Below are 18308 nucleotides of genomic sequence, written 5' to 3'. Positions count from 1 at the left end.
GTATTATAGTGATGATCAGTCTCTGTGTGTATTATAGTGATGATCAGTCCCTGTGTGTATTATAGTGATGATCAGTCCCTGTGTGTATTATAGTGATGATCAGTCCCCGTGTGTATTATAGTGATGATCAGTCCCCGTGTGTATTATAGTGATGATCAGTCCCTGTGTGTATTATAGTGATGATCAGTCTCTGTGTGTATTATAGTGATGGTCAGTCCCTGTGTGTATTATAGTGATGATCAGTCCCTGTGTGTATTATAGTGATGATCAGGCCCCGTGTGTATTATAGTGATGATCAGTCCCTGTGTGTATTATAGTGATGATCAGTCCCTGTGTGTATTATAGTGATGATCAGTCCCTGTGTGTATTATAGTGATGATCAGGCCCCGTGTGTATTATAGTGATGATCAGTCCCTGTGTGTATTATAGTGATGATCAGTCCCTGTGTGTATTATAGTGATGATCAGTCCCTGTGTGTATTATAGTGATGATCAGTCCCTGTGTGTATTATAGTGATGATCAGTCTCTGTGTGTATTATAGTGATGATCAGTCCCTGTGTGTATTATAGTGATGATCAGTCCCCGTGTGTATTATAGTGATGAACAGTCCCCGTGTGTATTATAGTGATGATCAGTCCCCGTGTGTATTATAGTGATGGTCAGTCCCTGTGTGTATTATAGTGATGATCAGGCCCCGTGTGTATTATAGTGATGATCAGTCCCCGTGTGTATTATAGTGATGAACAGTCCCCGTGTGTATTATAGTGATAATCAGTCTCTGTGTGTATTACAGTGATGGTCAGTCCCTGTGTGTATTATAGTGATGAACAGTCCCCGTGTGTATTATAGTGATGATCAGTCCCTGTGTGTATTATAGTGATGGTCAGTCCCTGTGTGTATTATAGTGATGATCAGTCCCTGTGTGTATTATAGTGATGAACAGTCCCCGTGTGTATTATAGTGATGATCAGTCCCTGTGTGTATTATAGTGATGAACAGTCCCCGTGTGTATTATAGTGATGATCAGTCCCCGTGTGTATTATAGTGATGATCAGTCCCCGTGTGTATTATAGTGATGATCAGTCCCTGTGTGTATTATAGTGATGAACAGTCCCCGTGTGTATTATAGTGATGATCAGTCCCTGTGTGTATTATAGTGATGAACAGTCCCCGTGTGTATTATAGTGATGATCAGTCCCTGTGTGTATTATATGATGATCAGTCCCCGTGTGTATTATAGTGATGATCAGTCCCTGTGTGTATTATAGTGATGATCAGTCCCTGTGTGTATTATAGTGATGATCAGTCCCTGTGTGTATTATAGTGATGATCAGTCCCTGTGTGTATTATAGTGATGATCAGTCCCTGTGTGTATTACAGTGATGATCAGTCCCTGTGTGTATTATAGTGATGATCAGGCCCCGTGTGTATTATAGTGATGATCAGTCCCTGTGTGTATTATAGTGATGATCAGTCCCCGTGTGTATTATAGTGATGATCAGGCCCCGTGTGTATTATAGTGATGATCAGGCCCCGTGTGTATTATAGTGATGATCAGTCCCTGTGTGTATTACAGTGATGATCAGTCCCTGTGTGTATTATAGTGATGATCAGTCCCTGTGTGTATTATAGTGATTATCAGTCCCTGTGTGTATTATAGTGATGATCAGTCCCTGTGTGTATTATAGTGATTATCAGTCCCTGTGTGTATTATAGTGATGATCAGTCTCTGTGTGTATTATAGTGATGATCAGGCCCCGTGTGTATTATAGTGATTATCAGTCCCTGTGTGTATTATAGTGATGATCAGTCCCTGTGTGTATTATAGTGATGATCAGTCCCTGTGTGTATTATAGTGATGATCAGGCCCCGTGTGTATTATAGTGATGATCAGGCCCCGTGTGTATTATAGTGATGATCAGTCCCTGTGTGTATTATAGTGATGATCAGTCCCTGTGTGTATTATAGTGATGATCAGTCCCTGTGTGTATTATAGTGATGATCAGGCCCCGTGTGTATTATAGTGATGATCAGTCCCTGTGTGTATTATAGTGATGATCAGTCCCTGTGTGTATTATAGTGATGATCAGTCTCTGTGTGTATTATAGTGATGATCAGTCCCTGTGTGTATTATAGTGATGATCAGTCCCTGTGTGTATTATAGTGATGATCAGTCCCTGTGTGTATTATAGTGATGATCAGGCCCCGTGTGTATTATAGTGATGATCAGTCCCTGTGTGTATTATAGTGATGATCAGTCCCCGTGTGTATTATAGTGATGGTCAGTCCCCGTGTGTATTATAGTGATGATCAGTCTCTGTGTGTATTATAGTGATGATCAGTCCCCGTGTGTATTATAGTGATGATCAGTCCCTGTGTGTATTATAGTGATGATCAGTCTCTGTGTGTATTATAGTGATGATCAGTCCCCGTGTGTATTATAGTGATGATCAGTCCCCGTGTGTATTATAGTGATGATCAGTCCCCGTGTGTATTATAGTGATGATCAGTCCCTGTGTGTATTATAGTGATGATCAGTCCCCGTGTGTATTATAGTGATGATCAGTCCCCGTGTGTATTATAGTGATGATCAGTCCCTGTGTGTATTATAGTGATGGTCAGTCCCTGTGTGTATTATAGTGATGATCAGTCCCTGTGTGTATTATAGTGATGGTCAGTCCCTGTGTGTATTATAGTGATGATCAGTCCCTGTGTGTATTATAGTGATGAACAGTCCCCGTGTGTATTATAGTGATGATCAGTCCCTGTGTGTATTATAGTGATGATCAGTCCCCGTGTGTATTATAGTGATGATCAGTCCCTGTGTGTATTATAGTGATGATCAGTCCCTGTGTGTATTATAGTGATGATCAGTCCCTGTGTGTATTATAGTGATGATCAGTCCCTGTGTGTATTATAGTGATGATCAGTCCCTGTGTGTATTATAGTGATGATCAGTCCCTGTGTGTATTATAGTGATGATCAGTCCCTGTGTGTATTATAGTGATGATCAGTCCCCGTGTGTATTATAGTGATGATCAGTCCCTGTGTGTATTATAGTGATGATCAGTCCCTGTGTGTATTATAGTGATGATCAGTCCCTGTGTGTATTATAGTGATGATCAGTCCCTGTGTGTATTATAGTGATGATCAGTCCCTGTGTGTATTATAGTGATGATCAGTCCCCGTGTGTATTATAGTGATGATCAGTCCCTGTGTGTATTATAGTGATGATCAGTCCCTGTGTGTATTATAGTGATGATCAGTCCCTGTGTGTATTATAGTGATGATCAGTCCCCGTGTGTATTATAGTGATGATCAGTCCCTGTGTGTATTATAGTGATGATCAGTCCCTGTGTGTATTATAGTGATGATCAGTCCCTGTGTGTATTATAGTGATGATCAGTCCCTGTGTGTATTATAGTGATGATCAGTCCCTGTGTGTATTATAGTGATGATCAGTCCCTGTGTGTATTATAGTGATGATCAGTCCCTGTGTGTATTATAGTGATGATCAGTCCCTGTGTGTATTATAGTGATGATCAGTCCCTGTGTGTATTATAGTGATGATCAGTCCCTGTGTGTATTATAGTGATGATCAGTCCCTGTGTGTATTATAGTGATGATCAGTCCCTGTGTGTATTATAGTGATGATCAGTCCCCGTGTGTATTATAGTGATGATCAGTCCCTGTGTGTATTATAGTGATGATCAGTCCCTGTGTGTATTATAGTGATGATCAGGCCCCGTGTGTATTATAGTGATGATCAGTCCCCGTGTGTATTATAGTGATGATCAGTCCCTGTGTGTATTATAGTGATGATCAGTCCCTGTGTGTATTATAGTGATGATCAGTCTCCGTGTGTATTATAGTGATGATCAGTCCCTGTGTGTATTATAGTGATGATCAGTCCCTGTGTGTATTATAGTGATGATCAGTCCCTGTGTGTATTATAGTGATGATCAGTCCCTGTGTGTATTATAGTGATGATCAGTCCCCGTGTGTATTATAGTGATGATCAGTCCCCGTGTGTATTATAGTGATGATCAGTCTCCGTGTGTATTATAGTGATGATCAGTCCCTGTGTGTATTATAGTGATGATCAGTCCCTGTGTGTATTATAGTGATGATCAGTCCCTGTGTGTATTATAGTGATGGTCAGTCCCCGTGTGTATTATAGTGATGATCAGTCCCCGTGTGTATTATAGTGATGATCAGTCCCTGTGTGTATTATAGTGATGATCAGTCTCTGTGTGTATTACAGTGATGATCAGTCCCCGTGTGTATTATAGTGATGATCAGTCCCCGTGTGTATTATAGTGATGATCAGTCCCTGTGTGTATTATAGTGATGATCAGTCCCTGTGTGTATTATAGTGATGATCAGTCCCTGTGTGTATTATAGTGATGGTCAGTCCCTGTGTGTATTATAGTGATGATCAGTCCCTGTGTGTATTATAGTGATGATCAGTCCCTGTGTGTATTATAGTGATGGTCAGTCCCCGTGTGTATTATAGTGATGATCAGTCCCTGTGTGTATTATAGTGATGGTCAGTCCCCGTGTGTATTATAGTGATGATCAGTCCCTGTGTGTATTATAGTGATGATCAGTCCCTGTGTGTATTATAGTGATGATCAGTCCCTGTGTGTATTATAGTGATGATCAGTCCCTGTGTGTATTATAGTGATTATCAGTCCCCGTGTGTATTATAGTGATGATCAGTCCCTGTGTGTATTATAGTGATGATCAGTCCCCGTGTGTATTATAGTGATGATCAGTCCCTGTGTGTATTATAGTGATGATCAGTCCCCGTGTGTATTATAGTGATGATCAGTCCCTGTGTGTATTATAGTGATGGTCAGTCCCTGTGTGTATTATAGTGATGATCAGTCCCTGTGTGTATTATAGTGATGATCAGTCCCTGTGTGTATTATAGTGATGGTCAGTCCCCGTGTGTATTATAGTGATGATCAGTCCCTGTGTGTATTATAGTGATGGTCAGTCCCCGTGTGTATTATAGTGATGATCAGTCCCTGTGTGTATTATAGTGATGATCAGTCCCTGTGTGTATTATAGTGATGATCAGTCCCTGTGTGTATTATAGTGATGATCAGTCCCTGTGTGTATTATAGTGATGATCAGTCCCCGTGTGTATTATAGTGATGATCAGTCCCTGTGTGTATTATAGTGATGATCAGTCCCTGTGTGTATTATAGTGATGATCAGTCCCTGTGTGTATTATAGTGATGATCAGTCCCTGTGTGTATTATAGTGATTATCAGTCCCCGTGTGTATTATAGTGATGATCAGTCCCCGTGTGTATTATAGTGATGATCAGTCCCTGTGTGTATTATAGTGATGATCAGTCCCCGTGTGTATTATAGTGATGATCAGTCCCTGTGTGTATTATAGTGATGAACAGTCCCTGTGTGTATTATAGTGATGATCAGTCCCTGTGTGTATTATAGTGATGAACAGTCCCCGTGTGTATTATAGTGATGATCAGTCCCTGTGTGTATTATAGTGATGATCAGGCCCCGTGTGTATTATAGTGATGATCAGTCTCCGTGTGTATTATAGTGATGATCAGTCCCTGTGTGTATTATAGTGATGATCAGTCCCTGTGTGTATTATAGTGATGATCAGTCCCCGTGTGTATTATAGTGATGATCAGTCTCTGTGTGTATTATAGTGATGATCAGTCCCTGTGTATTATAGTGATGATCAGTCCCTGTGTGTATTATAGTGATGGTCAGTCCCTGTGTGTATTATAGTGATGATCAGTCCCAGCGTGTATTATAGTGATGATCAGTCCCTGTGTGTATTATAGTGATGATCAGTCTCTGTGTGTATTATAGTGATGATCAGTCCCCGTGTGTATTATAGTGATGATCAGTCCCTGTGTGTATTATAGTGATGATCAGTCCCCGTGTGTATTATAGTGATGATCAGTCTCCGTGTGTATTATAGTGATGATCAGTCTCTGTGTGTATTATAGTGATGATCAGGCCCCGTGTGTATTATAGTGATGATCAGTCTCTGTGTGTATTATAGTGATGATCAGTCCCCGTGTGTATTATAGTGATGATCAGTCCCTGTGTGTATTATAGTGATGGTCAGTCCCCGTGTGTATTATAGTGATGATCAGTCCCTGTGTGTATTATAGTGATGATCAGTCCCTGTGTGTATTATAGTGATGATCAGTCCCCGTGTGTATTATAGTGATGATCAGTCCCTGTGTGTATTATAGTGATGATCAGTCTCCGTGTGTATTATAGTGATGATCAGTCCCTGTGTGTATTATAGTGATGATCAGTCCCTGTGTGTATTATAGTGATGATCAGTCCCCGTGTGTATTATAGTGATGATCAGTCCCTGTGTGTATTATAGTGATGATCAGTCTCTGTGTGTATTATAGTGATGGTCAGTCCCTGTGTGTATTATAGTGATGATCAGTCCCTGTGTGTATTATAGTGATTATCAGTCTCTGTGTTTATTATAGTGATGATCAGTCCCTGTGTGTATTATAGTGATGATCAGTCCCCGTGTGTATTATAGTGATGATCAGTCCCCGTGTGTATTATAGTGATGATCAGTCCCCGTGTGTATTATAGTGATGATCAGTCCCCGTGTGTATTATAGTGATGATCAGTCCCCGTGTGTATTATAGTGATGATCAGTCCCTGTGTGTATTATAGTGATGATCAGTCCCTGTGTGTATTATAGTGATGATCAGTCCCTGTGTGTATTATAGTGATGTCAGTCCCTGTGTGTATTATAGTGATGATCAGTCCCTGTGTGTATTATAGAGATGATCAGTCCCCGTGTGTATTATAGTGATGATCAGTCCCTGTGTGTATTATAGTGATGATCATTCCCTGTGTGTATTATAGTGATGATCAGTCCCTGTGTGTATTATAGTGATGATCAGTCCCTGTGTGTATTATAGTGATGATCAGTCCCTGTGTGTATTATAGTGATGATCAGTCCCTGTGTGTATTATAGTGATGATCAGTCCCTGTGTGTATTATAGTGATGATCAGTCCCCGTGTGTATTATAGTGATGATCAGTCCCCGTGTGTATTATAGTGATGATCAGTCCCTGTGTGTATTATAGTGATGATCAGGCCCTGTGTGTATTATAGTGATGATCAGTCCCCATGTGTATTATAGTGATGATCAGTCCCTGTGTGTATTATAGTGATGATCAGTCCCTGTGTGTATTATAGTGATGATCAGTCCCTGTGTGTATTATAGTGATGATCAGTCCCCGTGTGTATTATAGTGATGATCAGTCCCTGTGTGTATTATAGTGATGATCAGTCCCTGTGTGTATTATAGTGATGATCAGTCCCTGTGTGTATTATAGTGATGATCAGTCCCCATGTGTATTATAGTGATGATCAGTCCCTGTGTGTATTATAGTGATGATCAGTCCCCGTGTGTATTATAGTGATGATCAGTCCCTGTGTGTATTATAGTGATGATCAGTCCCTGTGTGTATTATAGTGATGATCAGTCCCTGTGTGTATTATAGTGATGATCAGTCCCCATGTGTATTATAGTGATGATCAGTCCCTGTGTGTATTATAGTGATGATCAGTCCCTGTGTGTATTATAGTGATGATCAGTCCCTGTGTGTATTATAGTGATGATCAGTCCCTGTGTGTATTATAGTGATTATCTGTCTCTGACACGGAAACTGCAGACACCACACTTGTGGTCTCTTTCATCATTTTATTGCAAAGCACGTTCTTTAAATACACACATTTCAGTAATTCATTCGCAATGGACTTGGTCGGAATCAAAATTTCGCACTCTTTAAATAGATTTTTACAACAGTGATGATTTGACCTTTACAGTTACTGTTCATTTTATGGAGCACATCAGCGCCTGGGTATGTTTTGGCGAATTGCGAAGACTGTGTGTATTATAGAGAACAGCAGTCCCTGTGTGTATTATAGAGAACAGCAGTCCCTGTGTGTATTATAGTGAACAGCAGTCCCTGTGTGTATTATAGAGAATAGCAGTCCATGTGTGTATTATAGAGAACAGCAGTCGCTTTCTTTATATTATAGAGAGCAACAGTCCCTGTGTATATTATAGAGAGCAGCAGTCCCTGTGTGTATTATAGAGAATAGCAGTCCCTGTGTGTATTATAGTGAACAGCAGTCCCTGTGTGTATATTATAGTGAACAGCAGTCCCTGTGTATATTATAGAGAATAGCAGTCCCTGTGTGTATTATAGAGAATAGCAGTCCCTGTGTATATTATAGAGAATAGCAGACCCTGTGTATATTATAGAGAGCAGCAGTCCCTGTGTGTATTATAGAGAACAGCAGTCCCTGTGTGTATTATAGAGAATAGCAGTCCCCGTGTATATTATAGAGAGCAGCAGTCCCTGTGTGTATTATAGAGAACAGCAGTCCCTGTGTGTAATATGGAGAATAGCAGTCCCTGTGTACATTATAGAGAATAGCCGTCCGTGTGTATATTACAGACATTAGTAGTCCCTGTGTGATTTGTAGAGAATAGCAGTCCCTGTGGGTATTTCAGTGAGCAGCAGTCCCTGTGTATATTATAGTGAACAGCAGTCCCTGTGTGTATTACAGTGAACAGCAGTCCCTGTGTGTGTTATAGTGAACGACAGTCCCTGTGTGTATTATAGTGAACAGCAGTCCCTGTGTGTATTATAGTGAACAGCAGTCCCTGTGTATATTATAGAGAACAGCAGTCCCTGTGTGTATTACAGTGAACAGCAGTCCCTGTGTGTATTATAGAGAGCAGCAGTCCCTGTGTATATTATAGTGAACACACTCCCTGTATGTATTTTCGAGAACAGCGGTCCCTGTGTATATTATAGGGAATAGCAGTCCCCTGTGTGTATTACAGAGAACAGCAGTCTCTGTGAGTATTATAGTGATGGTCAGTCCCTGTGTATATTATAATGATGATCAGTCCCTGTGTGTATTCTAGTGATGATGAGTCCCTGTGTGTATTATAGTGATGATCAGTCCCTGTGTGTATTCTAGTGATGATCAGTCCCCGTGTGTATTATAGTGATTATCAGTCTCGGTGTGTATTATAGTGATGATCAGTCCCTGTGTATTATAGTGATGATTAGTCCCGTGTGTATTATAGTGATGATCAGTCTCTGTGTGTATTATAGTGATGATCAGTCTCTGTGTGTATTATAGTGATGATCAGTCCCAGTGTGTATTATAGTGATGATCAGTCCCTGTGTGTATTATAGTGATGATCAGTCTCGTGTGTATTATAGTGATTATCAGTCCCTGTGTGTATTATAGTGATGATCAGTCCCTCTATGTATTATAGTGATGATCAGTCCCTGTGTGTATTATAGCGATGATCAGTCTCTGTGTATATTATAGTGATGATCAGTCTCTGTGTGTATTATAGTGATGATCAGTCTCGTGTGTATTATAGTGATTATCAGTCTCGTGTGTATTATAGTGATTATCAGTCCCTGTGTGTATTATAGTGATGATCAGTCCCTCTATGTATTATAGTGATGATCAGTCCCTGTGTGTATTATAGCGATGATCAGTCTCTGTGTATATTATAGTGATGATCAGTCTCTGTGTGTATTATAGTGATGATCAGTCCCTGTGTGTATTATAGTGATGATCAGTCTCGTGTGTATTATAGTGATTATCAGTCCCTGTGTGTATTATAGTGATGATCAGTCCCTCTATGTATTATAGTGATGATCAGTCCCTGTGTGTATTATAGTGATGGTCAGTCCCCGTGTGTATTATAGTGATGATGAGTCCCTGTGTGTATTATAGTGATGATCAGTCCCTGTATGTATTATAGTGATGATCAGTCCCTGTGTGTATTATAGTGATGATCAGTCCCTGTATGTATTATAGTGATGATCCGTCCCTGTGTGTATTATAGTGATGATCAGTCCCTGTATGTATTATAGTGATGATCAGTCCCTGTGTGTATTATAGTGATGGTCAGTCTCTGTGTGTATTATAGTGATGATCAGTCCCTGTGTGTATTATAGTGATTATCAGTCCCTGTGTGTATTATAGTGATGATCGATCCCTGTGTGTATTATAGTGATGATCAGTCCCTGTGTGTTTTATAGTGATGATCAGTCCCTGTGTGTATTATAGTGATTATCAGTCCCTGTGTGTATTATAGTGATGATCGGTCCCTGTGTGTTTTATAGTGATGATCAGTCCCTGTGTGTATTATAGTGATTATCTGTCTCTGATACGGAACTGCAGAAACCACACTTGTGGTCTCTTTCATAGTTTATTGCAAAACATGTTCATCAAATACACACATTCCAGTAATTCATTCGCAATATACTTGGTATGAATCAAAACTCTGCACTCTTGAAATAGCTACATAAAACAGTGATGATTTCACAAAAACAGTTACTGAATATCTTGTGGAGAACAGCAGACCCTGTGTATAATATAGTGAATAGCAGCTCCTGTGTGTATTATAATGAACAGCAGTCCCTGTGTATATTATAGTGATGATCAGTGCCCGTGTGTATTATAGTAATGATCAGTCCCTGTGTGTATTATAGTGATGATCAGTCTCTGTGTGTATTATAGTGATGATCAGTCCCTGTGTGTATTATAGTGATATTCAGTCCCTGTGTGTATTATAGTGATGATCAGTCCCCGTGTGTATTATAGTGATATTCAGTCCCTGTGTGTATTATAGTGATGATCAGTCCCTGTGTGTATTATAGTGATATTCAGTCCCTGTGTGTATTATAGTGATGATCAGTCCCTGTGTGTATTATAGTGATGATCAGTCCCTGTGTGTATTATAGTGATGATCAGTCCCTGTGTGTATTATAGTGATGATCAGTCCCTGTGTGTATTATAGTGATGATCAGTCCCTGTGTGTATTATAGTGATGATCAATCTCTGTGTGTATTATAGTGATGATCAGTCCCTGTGTGTATTATAGTGATGGTCAGTCATTGTGTGTATTATAGTGATGATCAGTCTCTGTGTGTATTATAGTGATGATCAGTCCCTGTGTGTATTATAGTGATGATCAGTCCCTGTGTGTATTATAGTGATGATCAGTCTCTGTGTGTATTATAGTGATGATCAGTCCCTGTGTGTATTATAGTGATGATCAGTCTCTGTGTGTATTATAGTGATGATCAGTCTCTGTGTGTATTATAGTGATGATCAGTCCCTGTGTGTATTATAGTAATGATCAGTCCCTGTGTGTATTATAGTGATGATCAGTCTCTGTGTGTATTATAGTGATGATCAGTCCCTGTGTGTTTTATAGTGATGATCAGTCCCTGTGTGTATTATAGTGATGATCAGTCTCTGTGTGTATTATAGTGATGATCAGTCCCTGTGTGTTTTATAGTAATGATCAGTCCCCGTGTGTATTATAGTGATGATCAGTCTCTGTGTGTATTATAGTGATGATCAGTCCCTGTGTGTTTTATAGTGATGATCAGTCCCTGTGTGTATTATAGTGATGATCAGTCCCTGTGTGTTTTATAGTGATGATCAGTCCCTGTGTGTATTATAGTGATGATCAGTCCCTGTGTGTATTATAGTGATGATCAGTCCCTGTGTGTATTATAGTGATGATCAGTCCCCGTGTGTATTATAGTGATGATCAGTCCCTGTGTGTATTATAGTGATGATCAGTCCCCGTGTGTATTATAGTGATGATCGGTCCCTGTGTGTATTATAGTGATGATCAGTCTCTGTGTGTATTATAGTGATGATCAGTCCCTGTGTGTATTATAGTGATGATCGGTTCCTGTGTGTATTATAGTGATGATCAGTCTCTGTGTGTATTATAGTGATGATCGGTCCCTGTGTGTATTATAGTGATGATCAGTCTCTGTGTGTATTATAGTGATGATCAGTCCCTGTGTGTATTATAGTGAACAGCAGTACCTGTGTTTATTATAGTGAACAGCAGTCCCTGTGTATATTATAGAGAACGCAATCCCTGTGTATATTATAGAGAGCAGCAGTCCCTGTGTGTATTACACTGAACAGCAGTCCCTGTGTATAATAGAGAGAACAGCAGTCCCTGTGTGTATTGTAGAGAGCAGCAGTCCCTCTGTGTATTATAGAGAACAGCAGTCCCTGCGTGTCTTATAGAGAACAGCAGTCCCTGTGTGTATTATACAGAACAGCAGCCCTGTGTATATTACAAATATTACAGAGAACAGCAGTCCCTGTGTACTGAATAGAGAGCTGCAGTCCCTGTGTATATTATAAAGAGCAGCAGTCCCTGTGTGTAATATGGAGAATAGCATTCCCTGTGTGTATTGTAGAGAATAGCAGTCCGTGTGTATATTATAAAGAGCAGCAGTCCCTGTGTGTAATATGGAGAATAGCAGTCCCTGTGTATATTATAGAGAATAGCAGTCTCTGTGTATATTACAGACAATAGCAGTCTCTGTGTGATTTGTAGAGAATAGCAGTCCCTGTGTATATTGCAGACAATAGCAGTCCCTGTGTGATTTGTAGAGAATAGCAGTCCCTGTGTGTATTACAGTGAACAGCAGTCCCTGTGTGTATTATACAAAACAGCAGTCCCTGTGTGTATTATACAGAACAGCAGTCCCTGTGTATATTACAGTGAACAGCAGTCCCTGTGTATATTATAGTGAACAGCAGTCCCTGTGTGTATTATACAGAGCAGCAGTCCCTGTGTATATTATAGAGAACAGCAGTCCCTGTGTGTATTATAGTGAACAGCAGTCCCTGTGTGTATTATAGTGAACAGCAGTCCCTGTGTATATTATAGTGAACAGCAGTCCCTGTGTGTATTACAGTGAACAGCAGACCCTGTGTATATCAGAGCAGCAGTCCCCGTGTGTATTACAGTGAACAGCAGTCCCTGTGTATATTATAGAGAGCAGCAGTCCCTGTGTATATTATAGTGAACAGCAGTCCCTGTGTGTATTATAGTGAACAGCAGTCCCTGTGTATATTATACAGACCAGCAGTGCCTGTGTGTATATTATAGTGAACAGCAGTCCCTGTGTGTATTATTGAGAGCAGCAGTCCCTGTGTATATTATAGAGAGCAGCAGTCCCTGTGTGTATTCCACTGAACAGCAGTCCCTGTGTATAATAGAGAGAACAGCAGTCCCTGTGTGTATTGTAGAGAGCAGCAGTCCCTCTGTGTATTATAGAGAACAGCAGTCCCTGCGTGTCTTATAGAGAACAGCAGTCCCTGTGTGTATTATACAGAACAGCAGCCCTGTGTATATTACAAATATTACAGAGAACAGCAGTCCCTGTGTACTGAATAGAGAGCTGCAGTCCCTGTGTATATTATAAAGAGCAGCAGTCCCTGTGTGTAATATGGAGAATAGCAGTCCCTGTGTGTATTGTAGAGAATAGCAGTCCGTGTGTATATTATAAAGAGCAGCAGTCCCTGTGTGTAATATGGAGAATAGCAGTCCCTGTGTATATTATAGAGAATAGCAGTCTCTGTGTATATTACAGACAATAGCAGTCTCTGTGTGATTTGTAGAGAATAGCAGTCCCTGTGTATATTGCAGACAATAGCAGTCCCTGTGTGATTTGTAGAGAATAGCAGTCCCTGTGTGTATTACAGTGAACAGCAGTCCCTGTGTGTATTATACAAAACAGCAGTCCCTGTGTGTATTATACAGAACAGCAGTCCCTGTGTATATTACAGTGAACAGCAGTCCCTGTGTATATTATAGTGAACAGCAGTCCCTGTGTGTATTATACAGAGCAGCAGTCCCTGTGTATATTATAGAGAACAGCAGTCCCTGTGTGTATTATAGTGAACAGCAGTCCCTGTGTGTATTATAGTGAACAGCAGTCCCTGTGTATATTATAGTGAACAGCAGTCCCTGTGTGTATTACAGTGAACAGCAGACCCTGTGTATATCAGAGCAGCAGTCCCTGTGTGTATTATAGTGAACAGCAGTCCCCGTGTGTATTACAGTGAACAGCAGTCCCTGTGTATATTATACAGAACAGCAGTCCCTGTGTATATTACAGTGAACAGCAGTCCCTGTGTATATTATAGTGAACAGCAGTCCCTGTGTGTATTATACAGAGCAGCAGTCCCTGTGTATATTATAGTGAACAGCAGTCCCTGTGTGTATTATAGTGAACAGCAGTCCCTGTGTATATTATACAGACCAGCAGTGCCTGTGTGTATATTATAGTGAACAGCAGTCCCTGTGTGTATTATTGAGAGCAGCAGTCCCTGTGTATATTATAGTGAACAGCAGTCCCTGTATGTATTATAGAGAGCAGCAGTCCCTATGTGTATTATAGAGAATATCAGTCCCCATGTATATTGTAGAGAATATCAGTCCCCATGTATATTACAGAGAATAGCTGTCCCTGTGTATATTATAGAGAACAGCAGTCCCTATGTGTATTATAGAGAGCAGCAGTCCCTGTGTTCATATTATTGAGAACAGCAGTCCCTGTATATATTATAGAGAGCAGCAGTCCCTTTATATATTAAAGAGAATTGCAGTCCCTGTGTATATTATAGAGAACAGCAGACCCTGTGTATATCATAGAGAATAGCTGTCCCTGTGTATATTATAGTGAACAGCAGTCCCTGTGTACAGAATAGAGAGCAGCAGTCCCTGTGTGTAATATGGAGAATAGCAGTCCCTGTGTATAGTATAAAGAGCAGCAGTCCCTGTGTGTATTATAGAGAGCAGCAGTCCCTTTATATATTAAAGAGAATTGCAGTCCCTGTGTATATTATAGAGAACAGCAGACCCTGTGTATATTATAGAGAATAGCTGTCCCTGTGTATATTATAGTGAACAGCAGTCCCTGTGTGTGTTATAGAGAACAGCCATCTCTTTATATATTGTAGAGAATAGCACCCAATGTATTTTAGTACACTTTAGAAACATATTCCGGAGTGTGGACTGTGGTGTTACTATGTGTTAGGGGAAATTTTTTTCCAGTCTCGGTTTCAGAGACATGTCAATGTTTCCGAAATCAGCAATCTGACGCCTCATACCCAGCGATGATGCTTTTGGGTATTTTAAGGTCAGGACAGTCTGTACCTCACTGACTATCACCCACGTGTTCTTAGTCCTGGCACTGTTCACTGCCCTGAACCCTCCACGCCAGTATACTCTTCACAATGTCCTACCGTTGCTACGTTGCACAATTCTCTCTCTCTCTCTGTGTCTCATCTGTTCCTGAACTTGATGTTGCCATCGGGTGTCTGAGGCAACATTTCTGAAATCTTACATCATTCCGAAAATACCGCAAGCCAATCATTTATCCGCCTCACTAAACCTATCGCAGTTCCCCTCTTGTGTCTCAATCTCTCTATCTGTTTAATCTGACCCTTGATCTCTCTCTGTCTCTTTCTCTACCCATCTCACACAATCTGTTGATCTCTGTCTCAGTCTCTTCATCTGTCAGAGAGCCACAGAGAAACCCTTCGGTCCAACTCGTCCATGCCGACCAGATATCCTAAACTAATCTAGTCCCATTTGCCAGCACTTGACCCATATCCCACTAAACCCTTCCTGTTCATATACCCATCCAGTTGCATTGAGTACAGGGGTTGGGAGGTCATGTTGCGGCTGTACAGGACATTGGTTAGGGGCCCCTGTTGGAATATTGTGTTCAATCTCGGTCTCCCCGCTACAGGAAGGATGTTGTGGAAGGGTTCGGAAAAGATTGACAAGGATGTTGGAGGGTTTGAGCTACAGGGAGAGGCTGGACAGGCTGGGGCTGTTTTCCCTGGAGCGTCGGAGGCTGAGGGGGTGACCTTATAGAGGTTTACAAAATCACGAGGGGGGCGTGGCCCGTCCCGTCCGTGCTGACCCAGATACCCCTAACCTAATCCAGCCCCCATTCCCCAGTACTTGGCCCATCTCCCTCTAAACCCTTCCTGTTCCTGTCCCCCATCCAGGTGCCTTTTAAACGCTGTCATTGTACCAGCCCCCACCACTTCCTCTGGCAGCTCCTCCCACACACGCACCACCCTCTGGGGGGAAAAAGTTCCCCCTCGGGTCCCTTTTAAATCTTTCTCCTATCACCTTAAACCTAACTCTTGAGTTGAGGGGACTCTGTGTTTGAACGTGTTTGGGGGGGGGGGGGGGGAAACTTTAACTTTCCTCTCCAGGGAGCAGAGCCTTGCCCTGTATCGGACTTACCCCGGACTACGGTGTCAGAGGGGAGTCCACGCTTTGGGAGGGAGAGGGCAGAGCAAGTCGCGCAGGAGCCCGGAAGGGCCGGGTCTGGGAGGGGACGGGGATTGTGGGGGTGGTGAGGAAGTGGCGCCAGAGATTTCAGCAGCTGGGCAGGAAATGGTGCGGTCACGCGAGTTTGAGGAACACTGGTGGGTAACTCGCTTTTCTCAAATCGCTCCGCAGACGTTCGGAGAGAGAGAGAGAGAGACATTGGTGTCCCTGCAGTTTCCCCAGGAGCTCACGCCACATCTCCTTGGGTGGATGGAGTCTAACTGGAGCTGCGACCCATCGCTGTCTGGATACCGCTACTTCGGGGCATCGCTGGGGCTGTCGGTGACCGCGGTGGGAGGCGCGGGGAATCTGCTGACCGTCCTGGCTTTCGCGGTGGACCCCCGCCTGAGGAGCCGCTTCAACCTGCTGATCCTGAACCTGACGCTGTCCGACCTGCTCTACTGCGCGTTCCTGCAGCCCGTGACCGCGGCCAGCTACCTGAGGATGGGCTGGAGGGGGGGCCGCACGGCCTGCCGGGTCTTCGGCCTCCTGCTGTTCACCTCCAACTCCACCTCCATCCTCTCGCTGGGGCTGATCGCCGGGGCCCGGTACGCCCTGGTGCGGGGGTTAGGGCGCTCGCGCCGGGCCCTCCGCTGCTGCCCCCGGGGGGTCCTGATGCCCGTCCTCCTGGTGGGCACCTGGCTCCTCTCTCTGGCCCTCTTCACCCCTCTCTGGCCCGTCTTTGAGTTTCAGCCGGCTGTCTGCACCTGCAGCTTCAACCGCGAGACAGGGAGGCCGTACACCAGCGTCCTGATGGTGCTGCTCTTCGGGGTGGGCCTGTCCTCCATTGGCGTCTTCTACTGCCTCCTGGCCAAGAGGGTGAGCGACGCACGCCGCGCGCTGGACGCGCACCGGCAGCAAAGGACGGCCCCGGGTGAGATCGAGCGCTCCACCGCCTCCTGGCAGTCCGAGGGAGCTTCGGCGCCCCCTCCTCCGCAACCCCGGGCGGGGGGGTCGGACTCCCACCGCGTCACCCGGATGTGCGTCGCCTCCTTCTGCGTCTTCGTGGCCTGCTACCTGCCCTTCTGCCTCCTCAACGTCCTGGACCGCGGCTCCCGGGCTCCGGTGATGGTCCACGCCATCGTTGCCGGCCTCACCTGGCTCAACGGCTGCGTCAACCCCTTCCTCTACGCCTTCATGAACCGCCAGTTCTCCCAGGCCTACCGTCGGCTTTTCCACAAGGTGTGGGCATGGTGTGCGCAGCGGAGCCCCAACATCCTCAGTCACCGGGCCGTAGACCAATCCGCCAGCGGGCAGATCCTAAGCTCGTCGGGACCTGCAGAAATGACACGGACAACACTTCCCCCAAGTCAACAGCCGTCTCACTGTTCTACGCAGTAAAAGGGATTTTTTTTGAGGAGGTTCTAAATCCCTTGTCTGGATATTTCTTCTTAAATTCCTGATTTTAGACGTTTTATTCTGAAATCCCACGCTTTATTGTAAATCTCCTGCTTATATGTTATTTTTCCCAAATCCCTGCTATACACATTTCCCCATAAATCCCTTATTGATATAACATTTTCCCAAAATCCCCTGTTGTTACGTTGTTTTCCTAAATCTCATGTTTACCTGTATATGCATTTTCCCTAAATCCCTTATTGATATAATACTTTCAATATATTCCTGTTGATAAATTGTTTCCCTAAATCCCCTGTTGATATATTGTTTTCCAAAATCTCCTGTTAATAATTTGTTTCCCTAAGTCCAGGCACAATTTAGCACGGCCAATCCCACCCTAACCTGCACATCCCTGGGCACTACGGGGACAATTTAGCACGGCCAATCCCACCCTAACTTGCACATCCCTGGGCACTACGGGGACAATTTAGCACGGCCAATCCACCCTCACCTGCACATCCCTGGACACTACGGGACAATTTAGCACGGCCAATCCACCCTAACCTGCACGTCCCTGGGCACTACGGGACAATTTAGCACGGGCCAATCCCACCCTAACCTGCACATCCCTGGGCACTACGGGGACAATTTAGCACGGCCAATCCCACCCTAACCTGCACATTCCTGGGCACTACGGGACAATTTAGCACGGC

At 43.1% G+C, this 18308-nt stretch overlaps 1 protein-coding gene across 1 annotated transcript; it reads left to right on the top strand.

Moving 5' to 3' along the window:
- The first annotated feature begins 16325 nt into the window (after positions 1-16325).
- On the top strand, positions 16326-17904 carry LOC122548024 (G protein-coupled receptor 84-like). Its single transcript, XM_043686583.2, has one exon. The coding sequence runs from the start codon at positions 16468-16470 to the stop codon at positions 17596-17598; it is 1131 nt and encodes a 376-aa protein (XP_043542518.2). The 5' UTR covers positions 16326-16467; the 3' UTR covers positions 17599-17904.
- The last annotated feature ends 404 nt before the right edge of the window (positions 17905-18308 follow it).

The sequence above is a fragment of the Chiloscyllium plagiosum genome, unplaced genomic scaffold (genome assembly GCF_037043375.1).
Source record: "Chiloscyllium plagiosum isolate Xiang-an unplaced genomic scaffold, Cpla_swu_hap1 HiC_scaffold_53X, whole genome shotgun sequence".
Classification (NCBI taxonomy): domain Eukaryota; kingdom Metazoa; phylum Chordata; class Chondrichthyes; order Orectolobiformes; family Hemiscylliidae; genus Chiloscyllium; species Chiloscyllium plagiosum.
This window is presented reverse-complemented; position numbering and strand designations above follow the sequence as displayed.